At 56.6% G+C, this 23460-nt stretch overlaps 2 protein-coding genes across 6 annotated transcripts; both read left to right on the top strand.

Annotated features, from left to right (window-relative positions):
* On the top strand, nucleotides 1-10943 carry TMEM222 (transmembrane protein 222). Of its 2 annotated transcripts, none has more exons than XM_018056672.1 (6): nucleotides 1-243; nucleotides 5563-5647; nucleotides 6926-6957; nucleotides 8429-8525; nucleotides 8626-8747; nucleotides 9875-10943. In XM_018056672.1, exons 1-6 carry the CDS (start codon nucleotides 47-49, stop codon nucleotides 9960-9962), a joined length of 621 nt encoding a protein of 206 aa, XP_017912161.1. In that variant the 5' UTR covers nucleotides 1-46; the 3' UTR covers nucleotides 9963-10943. The 2 variants fall into 2 exon arrangements, with proteins under 2 accessions (XP_017912161.1, XP_017912152.1); XM_018056663.1 differs by having other exon boundaries at nucleotides 7-243; nucleotides 8626-8756.
* SYTL1 (synaptotagmin like 1) lies at nucleotides 14345-23314 on the top strand. 4 transcript variants are annotated; one of them, XM_018056689.1, is made up of 15 exons: nucleotides 14348-14491; nucleotides 16575-16803; nucleotides 17778-17977; nucleotides 18126-18198; nucleotides 18274-18319; nucleotides 18762-18846; nucleotides 19470-19573; nucleotides 19743-19850; nucleotides 20057-20223; nucleotides 20488-20584; nucleotides 21126-21284; nucleotides 21576-21654; nucleotides 21774-21873; nucleotides 22657-22862; nucleotides 23088-23314. In XM_018056689.1, exons 2-15 carry the CDS (start codon nucleotides 16613-16615, stop codon nucleotides 23225-23227), a joined length of 1755 nt encoding a protein of 584 aa, XP_017912178.1. In that variant the 5' UTR covers nucleotides 14348-14491; nucleotides 16575-16612; the 3' UTR covers nucleotides 23228-23314. The 4 variants fall into 4 exon arrangements, with proteins under 4 accessions (XP_017912193.1, XP_017912178.1, XP_017912186.1 ...); XM_018056697.1 differs by having other exon boundaries at nucleotides 17778-17926; nucleotides 19737-19850; XM_018056685.1 differs by having other exon boundaries at nucleotides 14349-14491; nucleotides 19737-19850.

Here is a 23460-nt window from a genome sequence, read left to right on the forward strand (position 1 = left end):
AGCGAGAGGCACTGGAGCAGGGGCTGGGCCGGTAGGCTCACGCAGCATGGCGGAAGCGGAAGGGAGTTCGCCGCTCCTGTTGCCGCCGCCGCTGCCTCCCCCGCTCGGGATGGCGGAAGTGGAGGCGCCGACGGCGGCCGAGACGGACAAGAAGCAACTTGGCGGTGCTGGCAGCGGCGCCATGGACGTGGAGCGGAGCCGCTTCCCCTACTGCGTGGTGTGGACGCCCATCCCGGTGCTCACGTGAGTCTTCTCTGGCGTTCGGCCGGGACAGGGAGAGATGGGCCGGCGCGGTGTCCTCTGGCGGCCTCGGGCCAGCCTCCGGGCCCAAAGCGCAGCAAAGCCTTCCCGAGGGGCCGGGGTTCAACAGTACCCCGCCAGCCGCGTGTTGCCTGTGGTGCTGACGGATGGGACCGGCTCCTCGCCCTCGTTACACCTGGTCTGATCTGAGAGACAGTTGTTGACCGTGGAGAGGTTCAGAGGCTGGGAAACTCAGGACCTGTGGGCGTACAGAAAAAGGGCCCCTTGACTTAGTGTGAGAGAGACATCTTCATTCATTCACTGGCTTATTCATTCATTAAACAGACGATTACTGGTCACTTCCTGTACGCAAGACATCCTGCTGGGTCTGGGAGGCCCAGAATGGAAGTTTGGTTGGGACCACAGTGACTCCTGGGATGTCGTCATTGGAAGGGCCCCCAGAAATACGACCACACCATCTCTGTTGCAAAGCGTGTTTAGGTCCCAGGCAGTCTGCCCACCAGACCAAAGTTCTTTCTATGGCATCAGATCAGCCTTTGTCAGAAAAGAAAGCAAGTGCTCCAGAAAGTGCTGGCGCCTTGTAGCAAGGAGCCGCAGGGTTAGAAAGGTAGGGAGCTGGTTTGCCCTGGTGCTTCAGCCCTGACAACTGATGATAACCATTGCCCACCGTGCTGAACACTTGGCTAAGCTGTTTTACACTCATTTTCTCTGAATTTCACAGCCACTTTCTGAGGTAGGAATTATAGCCTCAGATGATGGATCTCTACCATTAAATGTCTAGATCAGGTTCACACGACAGTAAGCAAAACCATCCCAACACCATTTTCTGACTTGCTCTCTTTTGACCACATCCTGTTCCCTCTCACCTGATGGAATAGACTTATTTGTTTCCTGTATCAAAAACAGCCAGGTGAAAAAAAAAAACAGCCAGGTGGTATGGAGAACGGATCATTTTTGTCCTTATATGTTTCTGATTCTAAAATGAGCTCTTTTTCTTAAGTCTTGCGTCATGTTAAAATACTTGCGTTGTTTCTGTTTCAAATGCTTTTGCATTTCTTTAAGAATATCCAAGTCTGAGTCCTTTAAAAATAAAAATATTTAAGAAAGTGTTTTCATTGATTAATTCAATATTCCTTATAGCACACCTGCTCAGCGACTCCTGTGTGCCTAGAATAGTTCTAGGTGATAAGAATATATAGTGGTGAGTAAAGCAGGTATGATCCTTGCTCTCACAGTGTTAAATCATGGTGGAAGCAGATAGACAGTTAACAAGTGAATTATAAAAGAACTGATAGTGATTAGTGCTATGAAGAAAGTAAAATGTTAATGTGAGAATAAGTGGGAGGGAATGTATTGGTTTTGCTAAAAATTGTGTTGTTATCCCAAGATCTCTTTGGTTTTCCCCTGTTCTCAAAAACACGTTTGCAGAGTCCTCTGCTCTTCAGAAAGCTGGTAGCAACGTTGAGTGGAAGCACCACAGTCCCCCGTCATCTGGGCCAGAAGCAGGGCACACTCCGTTTCTATGCAGATCTGTGTACAGGTGTTCATAAGATGAATCTGATGCCTCTGTCAGAGGGCTTATGTTCCCATCAAAGGACTCGCCCTCCAGCAGAAGAGAGAGAGAGGTGAACCATTGTAGTGCATTATGGTGACTGCTGACCTCAAGTGCAGAGCTAGGAACAGATGGGGCACAAGGAACTGTCATTGATTTTGGAGGGGGAGGATCAGAGAGAAGGCAACTGAATCCAGAGATCTGTCTGTCCCCTCAGAACTGTTGATGATTCTGCATGAAAAGCCTGATAACAGCTACTGCTACTATAAAAAACAGCAAAGAGTAGATGCTTACTCTGTTCTGGGCTCTGTTCTAAACATTTTATATTCACTGTCTCATACAGTCCTCACATCAACCTAAGGAAATAAAATAAATACTATCACTCCCATTTTATAGATGAGGAAACAAAGGCTTTGAAGCCAGCATAGGGCTTTTTCCACTGAAATACTCTACCTTACTAGGTAGAGGTCCAGGGTCAGTAACTCATTCATTCAATAAGCAGATCTTGAGGCCCTGTTACATACTAGGTCTGACTATACGGTAGTCCACAAAGCAGCTTTGGAGCTTGCCTTCATGGAGCTTCCAGACTGACAAAGACTTTGAGAGTTTCTCCTCTGGGGCTTCCCCAGGTGCAGGCGCTGCCATTGTCTCCAGTCTTTATTCTAACCTCCAGCGCAGCCGTGGCACGTGGAGTACTAGTCAAAGCCATACCTTTGCCCCAACCAGATGAAAGAAATTGAGGGGAAGAGGGGGAGAGAGATCTTGAGATTAGGGTCTGAGAGGTCTGAGTCCTTTCCCGTAATCCTGAGTGTCCATGCTGTGGCCACTATGAATCTTCAGCAACTTATACACCAGTCCAACCAGTCATATAGCAAGTATTTATTGTACACCTAATGATAACAACATTGAGCAACTACCAAGTGCAAGGAAGTGTCAGGCATTTTGCAAGCATATCCTGTTTGATCCTCACAATTACGCCGCACTGAGGCACTATCATTAGCGTTCACCTCTCACTGAGAGATGGGAATGAGTGCCTGCCCAAAACACAGTCCAGGCTCCACCCAGGTCTGACTTCAGAGCCTGACTCCATTCTTAAATGCAGGACATTCACTCATTCAGCATTTAGTCAATGACTGTTTGGCTCCGGTCATGTGCCAGGCACTACCTGTGGGCTACTCTAATACCAGAGAAAGAATCCCTGCTCTCTTGGAGTCTACATGCTAGTGAGGAAAGACAGGGGCTTTCCAGGTGGCACTAGTGGTAAAGAACCTGCTTCCCATTGCAGAAGACATAGAGATGTGGGTTCGATCCCTGGGTCTGGAAGATCTCCTGGAGAAGGAGATAACCCACTCCATATTCTTCCCCGGAGAATCCCATGGACAGAAGAGCCTGGCAGGCTACAGTCCATAGGGTCGCAGACATGACTGTTAGACATGACTGAAGCAGCTTAGCACGCAGGCAAGGGGAAAGACAGTGACCATGTAAGTGAACAAGGTAATCTGAGATTGTAGTAGATACTATGAAGAAATTAAAGCAGAGTAATGGGATCTGGGGTGTCTGGGGTTGTGTGTGGCTACTTCAGAAGGCATCATCAAGGAAAACCTCCAAAGTTGATGGTTGAGCTGAGGCATCAATGATCAGAAGCAACCAGCTATTCAAAGCTCTAGAAGACAGTTTGGGATGAAAGCCAGAGCAGAAAGCAAAAAAAGCATTGAGGTGGGAGGACTTGGTGTGTTTGATGAACCAGAAGTGGGCAGTGTAGCTAGCGAAAAGAGTGAGGTGGCATCAGAGGATAAGCAAGATGAGACTGTTGGAAGGAGTTTGGAGTATATAAGTGTAACAGGAAGCCTTCAATGAATGTCAAAGCAAGGGAATGACGGAATCTGGATTACATTCTTAAAAGACCACTTGGGAATTCCCTGGTGCTCCAGTGGTTAGGATTTAGGCCTTTCACTGTGGGGGCCTGGGTTCAGTCTCTCGTCTGGGAACTAAGATCCCTCAAGCCATGTGACAGCAAAAAATTTAAAACAGACCACTCGGCCCGCCATCCTTTCAGGTCCTCAAGCTGCAGCCCAGAAGTGCTCTATTCTGTCAGCATGAAACCATCCAGTTTCCTTTGAAAGATCTTCTGAAGCCATCTGCTTCTCACCACCCCACCACCAGTACTCTGCCCAGGATCACTGTCACCTCTTGCCAGTATTCCAGAAGAGCCTCTGAACTCCTGTCCTCCCATTCTCCAAGCACGTGCAGCGCTTTGCTGCCTTTGGAGTTCTGCTGTCTGCCTGTTGACATCTTGTCCTTTCACAGGTCTGGGTTAAAGGTCACCTCCTCTGTGACGTCGTAGCTCCACATAATTGTTTCCTGGGGTTGCATCTCTAGGTTTTGCCTCCACCTCTCCAGCAGGCAGCCTTAAAATCACACATGGCTGCTGGCCCTGTGAGGCCTTTTTTTTCCTCCCTGTGAGTCCTTCTTAAACTGATCAGTCTCTCCACCACCTAGTTCCTGTGGAGCCATGGTTCTCAGACCCTAGACAGATCTGGAGTTCCTATGTGTTTTGCATATAGGGGTCCTACTGCGATTTGGGTGTTCGTAAATGCCTGTGACTTTGAAAAGTTTGAACTCAATTCCTGTAATACACCGTGCTTTTGTCCGGATCTCTACCCTTGCACGGATTGTTTCTTCATCAGTTCCTCAGAGGAAGCTTCTGAACCTACCCCCCACCCAACACACATACACACACACATATATTGGTTTAAATGCTCCCCTCTACTTTAAAAAAAAACAACAACAACAGCTTTTTATTGAGATGTAAAATATAGCATAAAGGGTACAAATCTTAAGTGTATGGGTCAATGAACTCTGCATATGTGTACGCTCACGTCACCCAGGTCAAGAAAGGACATTTTTAGTATCCAAGGGAACTCCCTTGTGCGTGTCAGTTCTGCCACAGAAATAACCCATCTTCTCCCTCCAGCACAATAGATTAATTTTGCCTTTTCTTGAACTTCATATAAACAATACTATGCACGCATTTTTGTGTGAGATTTCATTTACTTTGCTTATGTCTGTGAAGATCTGTGTTGTACGTAACAGTTTATTCTTTCCTATTGTTACCTGCTATTCCACTGTGTGACTATACCCCAGTCTACATACCCACTTTATTATTGTTGGACATTTAGCTTGTTTCTAGTTTTTTTAATCAACTTTATTGTGGTATAATGCGCTTTTAAGTGTGCAGTTCAGTGAGTATTGACAAATGTTTTTTCTAGCTATGTATTTTTCTTCTTTAAAAAATTTTTTTTCTTTTTCCTTTTTCCTGCTGTTTTTTAATAAAGGTGCTGTGAATGTTCTTGTCCACAGCTTTGGTGGACACTGGCACCAAAGGTTTGCTTTTGTGGGGTGTATACTCTGAAGTGGAGTTGCTGAGGTAGAGGGTATAGTGCCCGTTTGCGAAAGCTGTAGAAACGGCTTATATCCCAGCAGCAGTGAAGGAGCGTTCCCGTCGCTCCGCGTCCACACCTCGCTCGGTGTTCCTGTCCTTGGAGTTTAGCTGTGTTGCGGGCGCGCGGATTCCCCCTCTGTTACTCGTCTGCACTGGCCTCTCTTCCCTACTCCCCCGCCCCTCACACCACCCTCATGGGCACATGTATTATACTCATCTGCTCAAGCCGGATGGAGTGTCCCAGCTCTGCCTCACCAGCTGAAAGACTCCCCTGAGCTCTGCCCTTCCATGTCCTTTTCTCCCACAGGTGGTTTTTCCCGATCATCGGCCACATGGGCATCTGCACATCCACAGGAGTCATTCGGGACTTTGCCGGCCCCTACTTTGTGTCGGTGAGTTCCCCATTCTGCCCCCTTTGGAGGGCTCTGAGGCTCCCGTAGAAGGCTGGCCTATCTTGCCAGCAAGCAGCCTTCCCGTGTCCCTAGTATCCAGAGAGTACAGCTGCCCCATAGTCCTGGCCCTGGCCCTCTGCTCCCCACCAGTGTTTTGACCCCTTTTCCCCTTCTCTTGCCTCCAGGACAGGCCGGGAGGGCAGTGTGGCCAGAAGGAGTCTTAAGTAACTGACCCAGCTCTTGGCCCACCCCGGGGGTACCAAGACATGGGTAGGGGTTAGAGGCAAGAGTGGAGAGTCAGACCATCCTGGAACTACAGCTCTGGACCTTCAGAAGGTGGGAGTCACAAGGTGGGGGCACATGGGAGGCTGACATGGTTCCCTGGGTGTGGCCATGGAGAAGAAGGGGCAGGCCTTCTAGAATGAACCAACTGTGTTCTCAGGTCTGCTCCCCGGGGCTGGGCCCACGGTAGGGGCAGTGGGCTTGCTCCAGATAAGCAGGCAGCATCCTGCCTATTTCAAGGTTGCAGATTCCTCTCCATCAGAGGCTAGACGAACAAGTGTGACAGTACCAACCTGTCTGATTCATATTTATCATGATCTCTAACCCCACAGAGATCTTTCCTACCCCTTACTTTCAGTGTCATACACGTTGATGAGAATTCATCTCTGACCAGCTCTGTGAGCAGATGCTAAACCCAGATTCTGTCCCTGTGTAACTCCTGCACTCCACATCTTGTGTGGCAGGTCTAGGACTCAGCTATAACATCTCCCTCAAAGGAGGCCTCTTGAGACCCAACCTCTCTGTCCCCCGCAACCCACTCCACGTCCTGCTCCGACTGCAGCCACACTGCCAGGCTCCATGTGGGCCACCACTGTCAGGTCAGGAGGTCAGAGGGTGTCCTCATTAACACTATCAAGGAAACCACCTCCCTGTGGGCACAGACCAGAGACTGACCAGAGAACCTGGAGAAAACCAGGCCCAGAGAGGGGGAGAGAATTACCTGGGCGCCACAGGGAGCGGCGGCCATGCCTGTACCCCGAGTGTCTGGCCTCTGGGCACAGGGCTCTGTGCACTCCTGTCGCATCGCCTTTTTCACGCAGGAAAGCTGCTGCAAGCACTTGAGATACCCCGCCAGCCCCAGAGCAGGGCCCACGCCCCCCTCATGCCCACCCCACATACCTCCTTCTAAGTTGCGACACTTCCACCACCAACCCAGGTCTGTCTTTCTGGCCGGATGCAGGCTCCCCACTGACCTCTGCTCTTGTTCCCCAACAGGAAGACAACATGGCCTTTGGGAAGCCTGCCAAGTAAGTGACGAACATGCATGTGACTGGCCCTGGAGCCAGGTTCCTCTGCCTGGAGCAGCAGGCCAGGCCTTCTGGGGCACAGCAGGAGCCAGCAGCCTGAGGAGGGATTGAGGGGGGCGCAGCCAGGGTCCACCAGAGGGTCTGGCCTTGTACCACACATTTCCTGCGCTGGTCCCTGGCCGGGTCCTTTACCCACAGGCCTTCTAGGCCTTGCCCCAGCCCTGCAAGGTCGTGTTCTCAACTGTGTCGGAAAGGTGAGGGAAAGAAGGAAAAGGTGAGAAATGGAAAGAAGGTGGCAGGACTGGAACTTGCACGCAGGGCTGTCTCCCTCCAAACCTGGGCCCTTTCTCTGCCCCTCAGGGAACAGACACACCATTTAAGGTGTAAGGGAGGCATTGTTTAGAACTCTGCTGGAAAGTGCTGGTTGGAGAGAACGAAAGCAAATTTAGGCCCTCCTGAAGTATTGCTAGTTTGCATGGGGTTTCGGGACCTCAGTTTTTCTGTGTGGGGGCCTGTCTCTCTCGTGGCCTGGAGACAGCGCTTTAGTCATCGGTCTGCTCAGGAGAGCATCAGGTGCCCTGTTGGCCGAGGCAGCGTCCACGAGGGTGGAGCCCTGGAGGAGGCACCGCGGCAGGCAGCCGGGAGTGGGGCTCCCAAGCCCTGCTGGCGTCCTCAGGGGCCTATGGCCTGGGTGTCTGCTGCCAGCCCACTCTTCAGCAGGAGTTGGAAGGGCACCAGGCACCTGTTTCCAAGCAGGAACCACCGAGCAGCCCAAGTCCCCACAACACGTCCCCAGATGGCAGCGGTTTCTCTCCGGTCCTGTCTGTAGGCTCCTCTGTCAAGCCACTCCCCACACAGCAGCCAGAGGGCGCTCGAGCTCCCAGTGTCCCCGCCTGAGAGACCCTGTGGGCTCACCCCCAGCTTGAAGGTCGTGAGCTTTCAGCTCCACCGGTTGTTCTCACCCTAGCCTCCCGAGTGAGGCGATGAGGGGAAAGACGGATAAACACCTCAGGAGGACATTCAGGCCCCCAGACATGGCGTCCAGCCTCCCTTACCCTGTTCCTCCAAACCCTCCAGCAGTGCCCAGTGTCTTCATTCCTGTACACGCCACGCAGCGTCATGCCCCTTCCTCCCTTCAGACTGTTCCCTCTGCCTGGAACGTCCACTCCCCACTCCGTGCCTGGATGCTGCCTCCTGTCACACCGGACTCAAGTGTTCCCGCTCCCCCCCGCCCCCACCGCCCCCTCCCAGGGAAGCCTCTCACACCCCGACTGAGTGAGCCCGTGTCCTCCGCAGGATCTGCGAGGCCGCGGCATGTCACACTGTTCAGCTGCCAGCTGCGTGGCTCTCTCCTTGGACCTGGCTCACCCCTGCAGCCTCCGCGCCCGCTCAGGGCCCCACACAGAGCAGGCGTCAGGGGGCACTCATGGAGCTGAGCCAGTGCCCAGAATGCCCTCTTTCCCCCTCTCAGGTACTGGAAGCTGGACCCTGCTCAGGTCTATGCCAGCGGGCCCAACGCGTGGGACACCGCTGTGCACGACGCCTCTGAGGAGTACAAGCACCGCATGGTAGGTGGGCCACCCCTGGGGGCGGGAAGCAGGGTGGGAGGGCGCCCCCCGCCCCTCACGCCCGCAGCCCGGCCTGACCCAGCCCTCCCTGCATCTCCAGCACAATCTCTGCTGTGACAACTGCCACTCGCACGTGGCCTTGGCCCTGAACCTGATGCGCTACAACAACAGCACCAACTGGAACATGGTGACGCTCTGCTTCTTCTGCCTGCTCTACGGGAAGTACGTCAGGTGAGCCCCCTGGGGCTGCACTTCCACAGATCCCAGCAGGGCCACGCATCCCAGCAGGGCAGCTTCTGGGGTCCTTCAGCCAGCAGGGCCAAGCGGGCGCCAATGGAAGCCGTGGAGGTTCTGAAACGACTAGCTGAGCTGGCCAAGAAGGCGTGCCTTCCAAGGCCGGCTCTGTCCCCTGCTCACGGTGAGATCTCTGGGAGTGGCCCTGGCCTCTCAAGCGGCACCTGCCCTTTGGTAAAACAGAGATAAAGATGCTGGCTCCTCAGGGACGCTGCACGCGTGCAGAGAGCCCTGTGCTCAGGTCAAGGTAACCAGGTAGACCCTCAAAGAGCGTGGATGACCCCACAGGGTCCCCTCCCAGCTTCCCTTGCCAGAGGCAGGGTTCTGGGCAGGTGGGCCCCCCGTGGTGGCCTGGGAAGCCCTTTGAGGCCACGGCCCCATGACTTGTGAGGTAGCACAGGCCGTAGTCACAATTCACAGGTTGAGGGAGTTCAGAGAGGTGGAGTGACCCATCCACGGGGCCCCACACACCTGGGCTAGCCTGGCCTCCTCTCCAGGCTTCCCTTCAGCTACACTCATGGTTCAGAGCTTCTGAAAAGGAGGTTCTTTTCAGAAGAATCTTTTAGTTCAGAGGGTTTTAGAGGTCCCCGGGAAGCCCTTAACTACAGTCACACAGAGGCTGAGACAAAGCCTGGGTTGAACCTGGGACCCTGACTCCAGCCACAGCCCTGTGCTGACTCTTGCTAGCCCCTCCCCACCTCGTAGGCTGTCTGCACCACACAGACTACAGAATTCCTGGTTCTCTTGCCGGAGACCCCTCCCCAGACAGGAGCGATTGTGGATGGAGTCAGGAAGGCCCAGAGGGTGGGCCTGTCTTCCTGTGCCCACCCAGCAAGGTGTCCCATTGCCAGGCGCCTGGAATGGCGGCCGCCTGGGACAGGAGCTGGTGGGCCTCCGTAGTGGACCAGTCCCTCAGTTGACCGAGTTTGGGCCTGAGAGGGTGGGTCCGGGAGCTTCCTGAGGGGAGCAGCCCCGTCTGGGTGTGCAGGTGAACGGTGTTCTGAGCCACACACCCACAGGCCCCTGCGGCCCACACAATTCTCTCTCTCCACCAGTGTCGGCGCCTTCGTGAAGACCTGGCTGCCTTTTGTCCTTCTCCTGGGCATCATCCTGACCGTCAGCTTGGTCTTCAACCTGCGGTGATGGCGCTCCATGGCCCTGGGCCCACCTGGCTCCTGAGAAGGCAGCCGCCACCCCCCTTTTCGTCCCAGATTGTTTGTCCTCGCCCCGAAAGGCAGGGATGGGCCTGTTGGGTTTGACCCGAGGTCTGGGCTAGGCGGGATGGAGGGAAAGGCTGAGGTTGAGTTTGGGGCAGAGGCGTTTGCATTTTGTGCCTAACCAGTTGCTCAGAAGCTCCTGGACCCCTCCATCCCAGGCTTGTGACCCCCCCATCCTCGAGATACCCTTTGTTTATCTGTCAGAAAAGCCTTAGTTTCCCTCTGGAGCTGGGCTCCCTCTGCCTCAGCCCACTGACTGGCGGGGGAGAGAAGGGCATTTGGACCCACCAGCCAGGGCAGCACTGGGGCCAGAGCTGCGCTTGAAGCCCATTCTCCTGCCAGGGCTCTGGTCCCGGGACGAGGGCACCCTGAGAAGTCTCCATGAGCTCGGCGCCCCGGGGCCTGCCTCCTCCACTGGCCACTGGAATGGCCCAGCAGGACTGACGGCCCCCTCAGATGGTTGTCAGAAGCTGCGCTCGAGGCGGTTTGGGCCCCACTGCGGGCAGCCTCCAGCCCATGAAGCACTCTCTTCCCACTCTCCCAGGGCCTGCAAGCCCTTGGGCCTATCTTCCCCTGCAGTTTGGGGCCTGGGCTCCCCCAACCAGGCTGGAGAAAGGAGTGATATATCCAGGGTGACCCCTGCAGATCAAAGCAGTGTCACAAAGCTTAGCCTCAGCCCCAGGTGTGGACTTCGCACTGGTGACTGGACAACCTCCAAGATGTTGCGGGGGTGGTTGGTGCAGCCAGCCCCATCAGAGGGCTGAAGGGGAGCTGTTTCTGCCCTCCTCCCACGGCTCCCCCTTCTCTCCAAGATGTGGACGGGCCCGTGCCGCCACCCCTCACCTCTGCTCCACAGATTCCTTTGTGCGAGCCTCCCTGGACAGGACAATAAAGAGTTTTAACTCCAGACCAGGCCTTGTCCTTGTTTTCTCCCTTTGGTGGTCCCTGGGTTCACTGAAGATGTGAGTTCCCTTCAGCTCCTGTCTTCTGGGTGAACATGGCTTCCTCTGTCCCCAGCAAGGGGTCTGGTTGCCAAGGACATGGCTGTCTGGAGCTTAGACTCAGCGTCCCTCGGGTGTATTCCGCTCTGAGCCTGAGCTATGGAGGTTCCTCATCACGCCTCATCCACCGCCCCGAAGCTGTCTCCCTGAGGCAGGCAGATAGTGAAACCCCTCCCACATTCCCTTTTGGGAGGAACTTGGCAGTGGGATTGGGGGTCAGCGCAGGGCTGACCCCAGAGGCCAGGCCGCTGCCCTGCTCCGTGACGTTTCTGCTCGTCATGACCTTCAGGACCCTGCAGTCTCACTCTGCATCCTGGCCTCCACCAACACGGTAGCGCCCACTCTCTACACCCGCCTGCTTATGGTCCTCTGCTTTCCACCTGTTAAACTCATGCCCTTCCTTCCCAACTTAAAAGCCACTTCCTTGGCAAAGTCTTTCCTAATCTTGCGCTATGCCAGGTGTCACTTTAGTTGAGCTAGCAAAAGATTTGGTCTCTGAATCCTGAAATCCCAAGGACGGCCCTCCGGGCCCTGGATCAGGTGTCTGTCAGCTCACTCCAGACCCTACAGTGCTGCAGTTTGCAAGCCTGGGGGTTCACCAGGTTAGGGTAGTGCCACCTCCCCTCTTAAGAGCTATTCCATTTTCAAAAATCTGTTTTGCATATTGGGGTCCACCTAAGGTTTGGGGTTAAGTTCTGATACAGAGAACACAACGGCAGAATGGACAGGAAAGTTTTCGGGCCTGCTTTCATACAGCAGAATTTTAAATCAGCTGTGTGGTGATGGACCTAAATAGGTATCATAAAATCACTAACGGTTACTAAGTGCTGATAAAGTATGTCATTTACCCTCACCTCAGCCCCATGAGGTACATGCTGTCATCCCCATCTGAAGATTAAAAAAAGAAGGGATTCCCTGGTGGTCCAGTGGTTAAGAATCTGCCTTGTAATGCAGGGGATGTGGGTTTGATCCCTGGTCTGGGAACTAAGATCCCATATGCTGCAGGGCAACTAAGCCCGTGCGCTCTAGAGCACATGCACCCCAAGGAACGATCCCATGTGCCCCGACTAAGACCGAAGGCAGCCAAAATAAAATTTATACATTTTTTTAAAAGCACAGAGAAGTGATGTGATCAGCTCAAGGTCACAGAGGTAGTGTGGAAACACGTTCAAAGGCAGCAACCAGGCTCCAGAGCCCCCCACTTGGAACCACCCTGCGAGGTGGCCCCGCTGGAGCACAGGAGGACAGGTGAGGAGGGGCTGTCCCTGACAAAAAAGGAGAATGGACTCTGGAGGCAAGAGAAAGGGACCTCCTTAAGACAGTCCTATGAAATGGCTGCCATTGTCCCTGTTTCATAAAGGGATAGAGAGACGCTTCCAGAGACTGTCATTGATCCAAGGCCACGGGAGCCATGCAGCAGAGCCAGAATTTTAACCGAGGTCCAGGGCCTCTTAGCCAGGAGTTGCCTGGAGACCAGCCGTAGTGCAGAGGCGCTGAGTGGCGGCGCGTAGGGAAAGAATTCTGCAGTTGAGCTGGGAGCACACGTGGACCAGGTTGGGGGCGGGGGGTTGTTGAAGGACAGGAAACAGTGCCTGTAGGTAGGGCTCTAAGGATGTGGGACCACTGAAAGCCAGGCAGGGGTCCTGAAGGTCAGGCCGAGGGGCCGGGCAGCCCAAAGGAGGATGGACTGTCTTGGGAGATGATAAGACGCGGCTGGGCAGGCTTGGAGCAGATTTGTTAAAAAGGTCAGAGGGTTCCCCTGGCTGTCTGCTGGCACCTTCCAAAGCTGAGGAATGACACATAAAAGGACCCTCTGACAGCTGGGCGATAAAGGGCTAGGGGTAGCGCTGAGGGTGGAGGCCAGGAGGCAAGGGGGAGGAGGCTTCCAGAAGAGACTGGACAGGAACGGAAAGCTGGCCAGTGGGACAGCGGTGGAGGTGGGGGACAGATGGGAAAGGGGGCAGCCTGGGGAGTGGCAGCAAGCGTCAGGAGGCCTGGGGGGCCAGGACAGGAGGGCTGGCCACACAAGTGGGAACTTGGAAACAGGTTAGAGGTGGGGAGGGTACAGAGGAGTTGGGGCTGAGAAGAAAGGAGAGTCACAGATGCTAGGACAGGAGATGAGAAAGAGGAAGAGGGTATAGAAGCCAGAATAGACAGCGAAGTTTGATGCCTTCCAGGGTGAGAGCTGCGGAGAAGGCAATGGCACCCCACTCCAGTACTCTTGCCTGGAAAATCCCATGGGCAGAGGAGCCTGGTAGGCTGCAGTCCATGGGATCGAGAAGAGTCGGACACGACTGAGCGACTTCATTTTCACTTTTCACTTTCATGCATTGGAGAAGGAAATGGCAATCCACTCCAGTGTTCTTGCCTGGAGAATCCCAGGGATGGGGGAGCCTGGTGGGCTGCCATCTATGGGGTCACACAGAGTCGGACACGACTGAAGCGACTTAGCAGCAGCAGCAGCAGCAGCAGGGTGAGAGCTGACAGGTGGGGTGTTAAAGAAGCATCCTTGGGTGGAGCCAGGACAGAATAATGGGCAAGGGTGAGGGTGCTGCTGACCACTCGCCTTCCATTTGGGGAGACTTCGCAGAGGAGGCTGGCATCAAAGTGGTGGCTCCTGTATTGGACAGTCAATGGCTATCGCATCTACCCATGCATATACATGCTTATTAAGGGCCTGTAGGGATCTCATTGCACTCTAGTGAGACCCATCTGAGGAGGGATTATTATCCCCATTTAACAGGTATGGGTAACAGCACTTCCTGGGAAGCATCTGTGGACACTGAGGGACAGCAGTTGTCAAAAGGGGCTTATGTTGGCCAGAGGACACCTGGTAACCGTGCCAACTGGTTCCAAGCACTTCCATCTCCCCTAGAGGCTCTTCACACTCTGCAGCCCGTACTTTGCATAGGAGGAAATTGCAGCTCAGAGTGGCTGAGACCTTCTAAAGGTCACACAGCAGCCGAGCAGGAACTCTTTGGGGTTATCTGGCTGCGTGTGCAATCCTTCCACTGTTCTTGTTTTCAGGTTTTCTATACGTTGCTTTCAAAGCAAGTTTCTATCAGCTCCTTAGTGGGCAGGATGGGGCTGCAACCCATTCTGTGCAAGGGGCAGCTGAGGCTTTGGGGGTGAGAGCCAGCTCGGGTTACAAGAGTCACAGAGGAAGTCTGCCCAGGAGCTGGGGCCAAGCCCCGGGCCTCTCCCACTGACCAGCTCAGCTCTGGGTTTGCTGAAAGCCAAGGCTACACCCCTGGGGAGCCAGGAGTCCAGGCCCGGTTTTGCATAGGGCCCTGTGAGAAGGTGTTTCCTCCTCCTCCGTGGGGCAGCCGCTTTGCTGGGCTGCGGTTGAGTCAGCCTTAGGCCCTCACTGCTCTTCTCCTGGTCCCTGAACCTTGACTGCCAGGGAGCCGGGATTACCCCACAAAGGCGTCCCCTCCATTCTGGACCCCTACAGGTAATACATCTTGGGCCGGGGATCCCCTGCCTGTGCCCAGAGGGGCGTGCACTTCCACCTGGCAACCCGAGCACCCTCTAGGATCTCAGGGTGTAGGGGGGAGGTGGAACGCGTCTGGGACTGGAGCAACCAAACAAACAGACAGAAGCTTAAGCTGACCAATGGGTGTGTCCCATGAGGGTCAGAACCGCGGGGAGGGCTGGACGCTGGATTCTGCCTCTGGGACCAGAAGGGACTGCAGGGACCCTGGGCTCAGAAGCCCACAGCCCAGCCCTCAACCTCAGGACCAGGGTAGAGTCAATTCTGCAGACCGTCGCTCGCCTCCACACTCATACACACACACTGGGTAGCCCCCAAGGCACCAGGGTACACACTGCCACACACAGCCCCATCACACATACACACACAGGTGCACACCCCACCGCGCTGTCACCAGAAAGTCAGAATATACCACACAGACGACAGTCCCCTGTGCAGCAGCACACAGTGTCATGATGCCCAGAGACACACGCAGCTACAACACTCACACCCACAAAAGATACAGGCTCCCAGAGCCACGGTATGCAGACACCTGCCGAGAGCAGAGGTTCACAGCAGCACCAGGCAACGCAGGGGCTCCCACGCCAGGCCCCAGAAGAGCCCCGAACCCTGCATCTGTACCACCCCAGACCTGCACACGGCAGACGTTCAGGAAATGCTGTTAGCGTGGGCACAGGCATTTCCACAGCGTCATGCAGGACACCTGATCGAGACTCCCACCCACCCTCCCCGGGAGGGTGGGGCAGGGGCTTGCTCGACAGGCTCGCTGACTCAGCTGGGAGGGCACAGATTCCAGGCAAAGCCAGGACCTGCCTACTGGGCGCCCTCTCCCTACCCTGGCCCTGCCTGGTGCCCCGAGAGGGAAGGGACTGGCAGGGCAGGGGGAGCAGAGAGACAACCCCGGCCCGTGGGCTCAGGCCCGGCCGCGGGCCCCTTGCCACGTCCACACGCCCCTCAGGGCTGCACAGGTGTTTTCCTTCCGGAGTCACCGTAGTACCCGTGCTGCTTTGCAGCACTCGGCTTCCACGGCCAGGACCCCAGCCAGATCCAGGCCAGGGCGCGGGGATCCCAAGCAGTCAGAGTAGAGGGGTCCGGAGCCTCTGGCTCAGGGTGCAGGGCTGGCAGCAGGGGCATCCCTGGGCTGGAGGCCGCAGGGGGAGTGGGTGCTGCGGTTACCTCCGGGGAGGAAGTTGGGCTGTGGGCTGGGGAGGAGGTTGCCTCAGACAGGAAGGCCCACTGGGCCAGGACAGGGTGGGGGTGAAGAGTGGAGGGGAGGGACCCAGGTAGGGGGATTCCCAGGGCAGGGGGCCAAGCAGATATGTGTGTGAGCCTGTGTTTCCCAAGCCAGATATGTGTCTGGCTGCATGTGTGTGTATTCCCCATGTATGTGCAGCTGCATTTCTGCATTTAACTAGTCAAACATTTACCGACTATCTGTCGTGCGCACAATTCTGGCTTTAGGGGTGAGGCCCTGGTCTCTCTAGCTTCAAGGTCACAATCCAGTTTCAGGGGTGCAGTATGTGTGTGCAAAAGTCTGTGTGATTTGTAAGTATCTAGGGACACGCCTTTGTCCCCGGACTTACCCTTGTGCAGGTGAAGCCATCTGTGGTCCTTGTCGCCCTTGTGTGCTCGAGCCTGTGTGCAGGTGTGTGAGGATGTGTGAGGCACAGCTCTTGGTCTGCACATTGATCTGGGTCTATGACTGCCTAGGGCCCTTTATGTGGGACCAAGTATCATGGTTTTTATACAAGGGTCAGTGTGCATGTGTGACCAGGTATACTTCCCACTGGGGGTAAGTGTATCTACATGTATCAGTGTGTACACATATGTCTCTGTCCATGTCTTGGAGTATGTCCTTGAGTATGTTCATGGGCCTTTGTAAGCGTGTGTCCATGAATGCCTGTCATGCCGCCTTGATCTCAGCCTTCCTGGGCTTGTACCCTTCCCACCACAGGGGTGTATATTTGGGCAGAAAAGGGCAGCTGGCTCCAGGATGTGCCCTGTACAGGGGCAAGGCCTGACCTGACCCTTGGTCTGCCCCCAGGGAGCCTTGTGTGCCCAGCCTGGGCGCTGCCCTGGCTGATGCCCCAGAGGGGCCACCCAGCTCCAGAGGAGCTCTGGTCCCTGCCTGGCCTCCTCATGGCACGTGAGCCAGAGCCCGAGGCTGATGGACTCCTGGATCTCAGCTTCCTGACAGAGGAGGAGCAGGAGGCCATTGCTGAGGTCCTGAAGCGAGATGCCCACCTGCGCCAGCTGGAGGAGGGACGGATCAGGTAAGGCAGAACAAGGGGAGCCCTGAGGAAGGGGCCTCCGGCCTTGGGGCGCTCAGGCGGCCCCCACCCCGTCCCTTCAAGGTGCAGCCTGTTGGATATCTTCGTAGGCCTTGCTTTTGCCCCCTGGTCTACTTGGCCCTTGGCCCACTCAGCTCATCACCTCTCCCAGCGTGGCTGCACCCGCTCCCTTGCTAGCCTCCCTGCCTGCACTCTCGCTCTTTCGGACCTACCCACCATGCTGCAGCCAGAACTCTCCAGATCTATTCTTGGTATCCACTCGGGAAACCTCACATGGTTCCTCGGCATCCCGTCAGGGACAAGCTCCGCACTGTGGTCCACAGGCCTCCCTGGTTGGTCTCTGTCAACCTCTCCCATCTCACCTTCCACCAGTAAACCCCCGACACACGCACGCAGAGTGTAGCGCTGCAGCCACTCAGTTGCTCCACAGTCCCAGACACACCCTTCACTTCTGCGCCGTTCCTCGTGCCTGGAAGAAACAGTGAAGACAAGCACTATCAGTAGTGTTTGGGGACACACAGACACTTCCTAGCTTGAAACCTGGACCTCCCCAGCACCACTCTCCTCATCTGTAAAATGGGGTTAAGGAGCCTACTTCATATAGTTAGGAAGGGTTATACACAGTCATTTAGTAAAGAATAAATATTTTCCTTCTCTAACTGGAGAAGTGAATTTGTCGTGGGTGAGAAATTCAAATGTCACCTCCTCTGTGAAGCTCTCCAGGATTCTCAAAGGCAAAGCTGGTCCTCTTACATATATATGACTCCTACCTCATGGTTGTGTCCTGGTTTATTCCAGACTCAGTTCCCCACAAACCTGAGCACCTCCAAAGCAGGGATCAAGTCTGATTTACTGTTATATCCCTGGCCCCAGGTACAGGGCATGGCACACAGAGTGGGTGGCGAGAATATTTGAGTGCATAAGCGGTGACCGCCATGTTCTCCCTCATCTTCCAGCAAGCTCCGGGCATCACTGGCAGACCCTGGGCAGCTGAAGATCCTAACTGGGGACTGGTTCCAGGAAGCACGCTCCCAGCGGCACCACCATGCCCACTTTGGCTCTGACCTGGTCCGAGCTTCTATCCGCAGAAAGAAGGGCTGCAGGGGTGAGAGGAGCTCCCCAGAGGAGGCAGGCCTTGTGCAGCCCAGGTCACTGGGTATGTGCAGACAAGGAGAGGGGGCCCCTGGTACTATGTGACTCTAGGTGGGCACCACCCCTCCATGGGCTCTGGGGAGTGGGTGGGTATCTCCAAGGACCAGACATCCTGGGAGCAGGGGTTCACAGAACGTCTCACCTGGGTGCAGGAGACCAGGCTGGAGGCAGCGATGGGGAGGCCCAGGCTGCAGGGAAAGAAACTGAAGAGGCCCTGGAGCCCAGGTGAGGAGGCGTGGCGGGCAGTGGCGGGTGCCTCCCAGTCGGCCCATCCCTGACTACACCTCTCCCTCCTCCCAGGCTCTCTGTAGACGAGGGCCCCCAAGAGAGGTTCAGCGAGGCTGAGGTGAGCAATGAGTGACTCAACAGACTAACAAGTGCGTGTACAGAGTCTCTGGAGCAGAGGTGGACTGTACTAGGGAAAGAACCCAGCCTGTGAATTAATTGGGAGACCCTGGGCTAGGCCTCTGTCCTCCTCCTCTATCACATGGGGCTGTGGGCCCAGCCTCTAAGGGAAACCAAATTGGCTACTAGGGTTGGGGTGGGGGACAGAGCTGGGTAAGGTCCAAGACTCAGATACCACCGGTGGGGACCCTGGGAGTCAGGCGGGGCAGGCCCTGAGGTGTGAAGGGGTGTGAAGTAAAAGGGCCAGACTGGTCCTGCAGCTGGTTGCTGGCTCGGCCCTGAAGGCGGTGCAAAATCTGGAGCTGAAGCCTCTGACCCCATCATAACCTCTGACCCCTTCACCACCAGTCCCCACTGTGACTTCTACCCCTTGCTTCTTTCAGGGACTGGATGTCCCCTCACCATGTGTCTCCATAAAGCCTTCAGAGCAGGAGGAGGAGCCCCAAGCCCAAGAAGATGAGCGGGAAGGTGGGTGTTCAAAGCACTGGGACGCTGGGGGATCAGAGACAGCTCTGTGTGTACTGTGCTTAGTCGCCCAGTCGTGTCCAACTCTTGTGACCCCATGGACTGTAGCCCACCAGGCTCTTCTGTCCATGGGAATTCTCCAGGCAAGAATCCTGGAGTGGGTTGCCATGCCCTCCTCCAGGGGATCTTCCCAACCCAAGGATCAAACCCTGGTCTCCCGCATTGCCGGCGGGTTCTTTACCATCTGATCTTCCCTGGTGGCTCAGACGGTAAAGAGTTTGCCTGCAATGCAGGAAACATGGGTTCCATCCCTGGGTCAGGAAGATTCCCCTGGAGAACAAAATGGTAACCCACTCCAATATTCTTGCCTGGAAAACCCATGGACAGGGGAGTCTGGCAGGCTACAGTCCAGGGAAGCCCAGAGATAGCTCTAAGTGACCCCCAAACACCTGCTTTCACCTTTCTCCTTCTGTTTTGGGGGCGGGGAGGCGTGGTCTCCACGGGCGACCGCAGGGCAGCCCTGGGCCTGAACCTAGCTGGTAAACCAGTCCCTCCAAATTTGCTCAGGGGCAGGGCGGGCGGGCGGGCAGGGGAGCGGCTCGCTGAGCAGCTTGTGCCCGTCCCAGCCCCTGGCCTGAGGCACCCTCCGGTCGTCGCCGGCGAGGAGGCGGACCCGGAGATGCAGCCGCCGTCGATGGGAGAGGTGGAGCCGCAGACCCCGCCTGCCCAGGTAGGCGGGAGAGGCCCGCGGCTGCTCTCAAGACCCGGAGCGGATTCCGGGCGGGGAGCGCCTCTGCCCGAGGCTGCGAGCTGTGCGGGACCAGGAAAAGCCGCGGGAGGGGCGAGGGTTACGGGGACGCCCCGGTCACTTAGTCACTTACTCCCCTCCTGAGACCCAGGCGGCGTCTGAGATGCTGGAGAATGGGGAGGAGACCCCGGGGCCCGACCCCTCGTTCGACCGCATGCTCAGCAGCAGCTCTTCCATGTCCAGCCTCAACTCCTCCACGGTGAGGGGGTGAGGGAAAGGGTCTGGGGGTGGGGGTGGGGACACCTCCTTTCCCCGCATCCCAACACACAACCCCTGCATAACCCCTCCCTCGACCTCACTGCCCCACCCCCGCCACTCCCACGATCTGAACCCTCGGGGCTCCGCTTCCCCCGCCCCGACGTGAGCCCCGGTCCCCCGCTCTGACCTCCCACCCTCCGTCCGCAGCTGAGCGGCAGCCAGATGAGCCTGTCCGGGGAGCCGGAGGCGGGCGCGGTGCAAGTGCGCGGCTCCTTGCACTTCGCTCTGCGCTACGAGCCGGGAGCCGCCGAGCTGCGCGTGCACGTGATCCAGTGTCAGGGCCTGGCCGCCGCACGGCGCCGCCGCTCCGACCCGTGAGTGCCGGACCCCGCGAGGCTGGGGCGCTAAGGGGGCCGCGCTCTCCGCCCAAACCCGTCGCTTTTCTTGACCTCAGTTTCCTCATCTGCAAAATGGGAATAACCTTGGGAGACGCAGGAGTTGAGTGACTTAACTCCTATAAAGCGCAGCACGAGGCCTGCCACGCGTTCCAGGCTGTGGCTGGAGCAGGTGCTGGAAGGGGCTGGAAGGGTAAAGGGCCCCCTCCCTTTTACCTCCGTTCCTCACCTCCCCCTCTCCAGCTACGTCAAAAGCTACCTCCTCCCGGATAAGCAGAGCAAGCGCAAGACAACAGTGAAGAAAAGGAATCTGAACCCGGTCTTCAACGAGATTCTCCGGGTGAGGCTTCGACGGCGGGGCGGGCCCCATTAATGAACCGAACCCCCGCCCCTTCCTGCGGGGGTAGGGCGGCAGGGGCAGACATGGTACTGTCACTCCTGGTCGCTCCAATCCTCCATTCTGCGGGAGGAACGGCTAGGAGGCGCTCGCATTAACTCACCCTCCGGCATGTCGGTCTAGAGGCGGGCACAGCGCTAGTCCAGACCCCCATTTACACCGTCTGGGGCTCCCCGGGATTCCTTCCAGCAAGGAGCGTGGTAGGATAAGCCCCAGCGAAAACTCCAACAGCACCGGCCTCGACGCTGCTCCATTTAAGTGCACCGCTTTCCCTTATAGCTCAGTTGGTAAATCATCTGCCTGCAGTGCAGGAGACCCGGGTTCTATTCCTGGGTCAGGAAGATCCCCTGGAGGAGGAAATGGCAATCCACTCCAGTATTCTTTCCTGGAGAATCCCATGGGCAGAGGAGGCTGGCGGGCACAATTCATGGGATCGCAAGAGTCGGACACGATTGAGCGACTTCATTTTCTTTCCCGTCCCCAGTACTCTGTCCCTCAGACGGAGCTCCGGGGCCGCGTGTTGAGCCTGTCCGTGTGGCACCACGAAAGCCTGGGTCGCAACATCTTTCTGGGCGAAGTCGAAGTGCCCCTGGACACGTGGGACTGGGACTCCGAGCCCACCTGGCTCCCCCTGCAGCCCCGAGTGAGCAGCTGGCCCACGTGGGGAGACCCCGGCCCAGATCTCCCGCCTTTATCCCACCGGGCTTTCCCCCAGTCCCCTTCACCCTCGAAACCTTAAGGCCCCATGCAGAGGTCTGGTCTCCGACGGCTGGTGCCTGGGTGGCTCTCCGATTCCCTAGGCGGTTCTCTCGGAGCCCCGCCCCGAGACCCCGCCCCATAGACACGCCCCACCAATGTGCGGGGACTCCGCCCCCCCCACCCCGGTCTTTCCCTAGGTCCTGGTCCCAGCCCCTGACAAGCCCGCCTCTCGCAGGTCCCGCCCTCTCCCGACGACCTTCCCAGCCGCGGGCTGCTCTCTCTGTCCCTCAAGTACGTCCCCGCTGGCTCCGAGGGTGAGTGACCGCCCCCGAGGGGCCAAGCCAGATGGGCCTTGAGAGGCGGGGAACCCGGGTCCCGCAAGGGTGAGGGGACTCTGTCCCCGGGGCAGAGCCTGAGCAGAGTCTCTCCACAGGCCCGGGACTGCCCCCGAGCGGGGAGCTGCACTTCTGGGTGAAGGAGGTTCAGGATCTCATCCCTTTGCGGTCAGGGTCCCCGGATACTTTCGTACAATGGTGAGGGGCATAGCCACGGCCCAGCTTCCCTTCCTTTCTTCTGCAATGGAGCGCCCCCCGCCTTCAACATGCACCCACTCTTGATTCCCCCTGCCTGGGCTTTGACCACTGAGCAGGGGTGAAGGGAACTGCTTGCGCAAACGCCTGGAGTCAGGAGAGTGAGGACTCCCTCCAGCAGCTGCATTCCAGTGACTGGCACCTATAGGGCTTGCTGGAGAGCTGAGGCTGAGACCTGGCAGGTCTCGGGGCACCTATGGAGGACCTGGAAATCCAGGTTGTGGGACTTGGTCCTTGCAGTTAAGTGGTTTTCAAAGTAAGCACCAGAGGAATTCTAGGGGTGCCTGCATCTGCTGCCCCACCCTCAGAGAGTAAAACAGAGGCAGGCCCCAGTGAGGTTCTGAGCTCCCAGCCCTGATTCAACCAGAGGCTTTGGTTTCCCTTTAGGTTTTGTGCTTCTGAGTAATATTTTGTTTTGCAGAAAGAGCTCCAAGTGCCTGCTTTAGAAAAGTTTGGAAATCACTTCTGGGTGGTCTTGAAGGTGACTGAGCTGAGGAGCAGCAGACAGGCATTTCAGGGACATTACTCTGGGGTCCTGTGGATAGGAGTTGTAATTTTTAAAGGCAGGAGATCGAAGTAAAGGTCCCAGCAAGGGTTTGAGGCCGGTTCTCAGGCAGGAACCCGAGGACGTGGACATTGCGAGGGAGTGTGGGTAGGACTCAGTGACTAGTGGTGCTGGGAAGTGTGAGGGGGTGGCCGCTTGACGTCAGCCCAACTCCCCCACAGCTCGGTGCTGCCTGATGACAGCCGGGCCAGCCGCCAGAGGACAAGGGTGGTACGACGCAGCCTCAACCCCATGTTCAATCACACCATGGTCTATGATGGCTTCGGGCCTGCTGACCTGCGCCAGGCTTGTGCGGAGCTCTCCCTCTGGGACCATGGGGCCCTGGGCAGCCGCCAGCTAGGGGGCACACGCCTCAGCCTGGGCACCGGTGAGTGGGGCAGAGCCCTGAGGGGACCTGATGCCAAGAGGCAGGGGCTCAGCGTGTGGCCTTGGGCAGGTCTCTGCCTTTTCCTGAGCTTGGTGTCCACTGAGAACGGGGGGTGGGGGGGGGTGGGTGACGGTGCATGACCAGGGACCAGGCAGTGTTCCTCAGGATCTGGGGTGTCCAATGTGACCATGCCTTCTACCCCTTTCCCCCACTCACTGCATCCAGGCAGCAGCTACGGGCTCCAGGTGCCCTGGATGGACTCCACACGTGAGGAGAGGCAGCTGTGGCAAACCCTCCTGGAGCGGCCATGTGAGTGGGTGGATGGCCTTCTGCCCCTCAGAACCAACCTGGCCCCCAGGACATAGCTGCCCTACATGCTCTACAAAACCCCTGTTTCGGGATCCCCATCTCAGGGCCTGCCCTTGCCTAAAAAATAAAGTTTATTCTGAGGGCAACAAGGGGCTGATGTCTGCCTGGGATGGGGGAGGGGGTTGGTGGTGAAAGTGAAGGGGAGGGGGCCAGAGGAAGGAATTTTAGACTCAAGACATAAAGACCTCAGGGAGCTGGTCCTAGGACCCCTCTCAATACTTCAGACATT

The sequence above is a fragment of the Capra hircus genome, chromosome 2, assembly GCF_001704415.2.
Source record: "Capra hircus breed San Clemente chromosome 2, ASM170441v1, whole genome shotgun sequence".
NCBI classification, from domain to species: Eukaryota; Metazoa; Chordata; class Mammalia; order Artiodactyla; family Bovidae; genus Capra; species Capra hircus.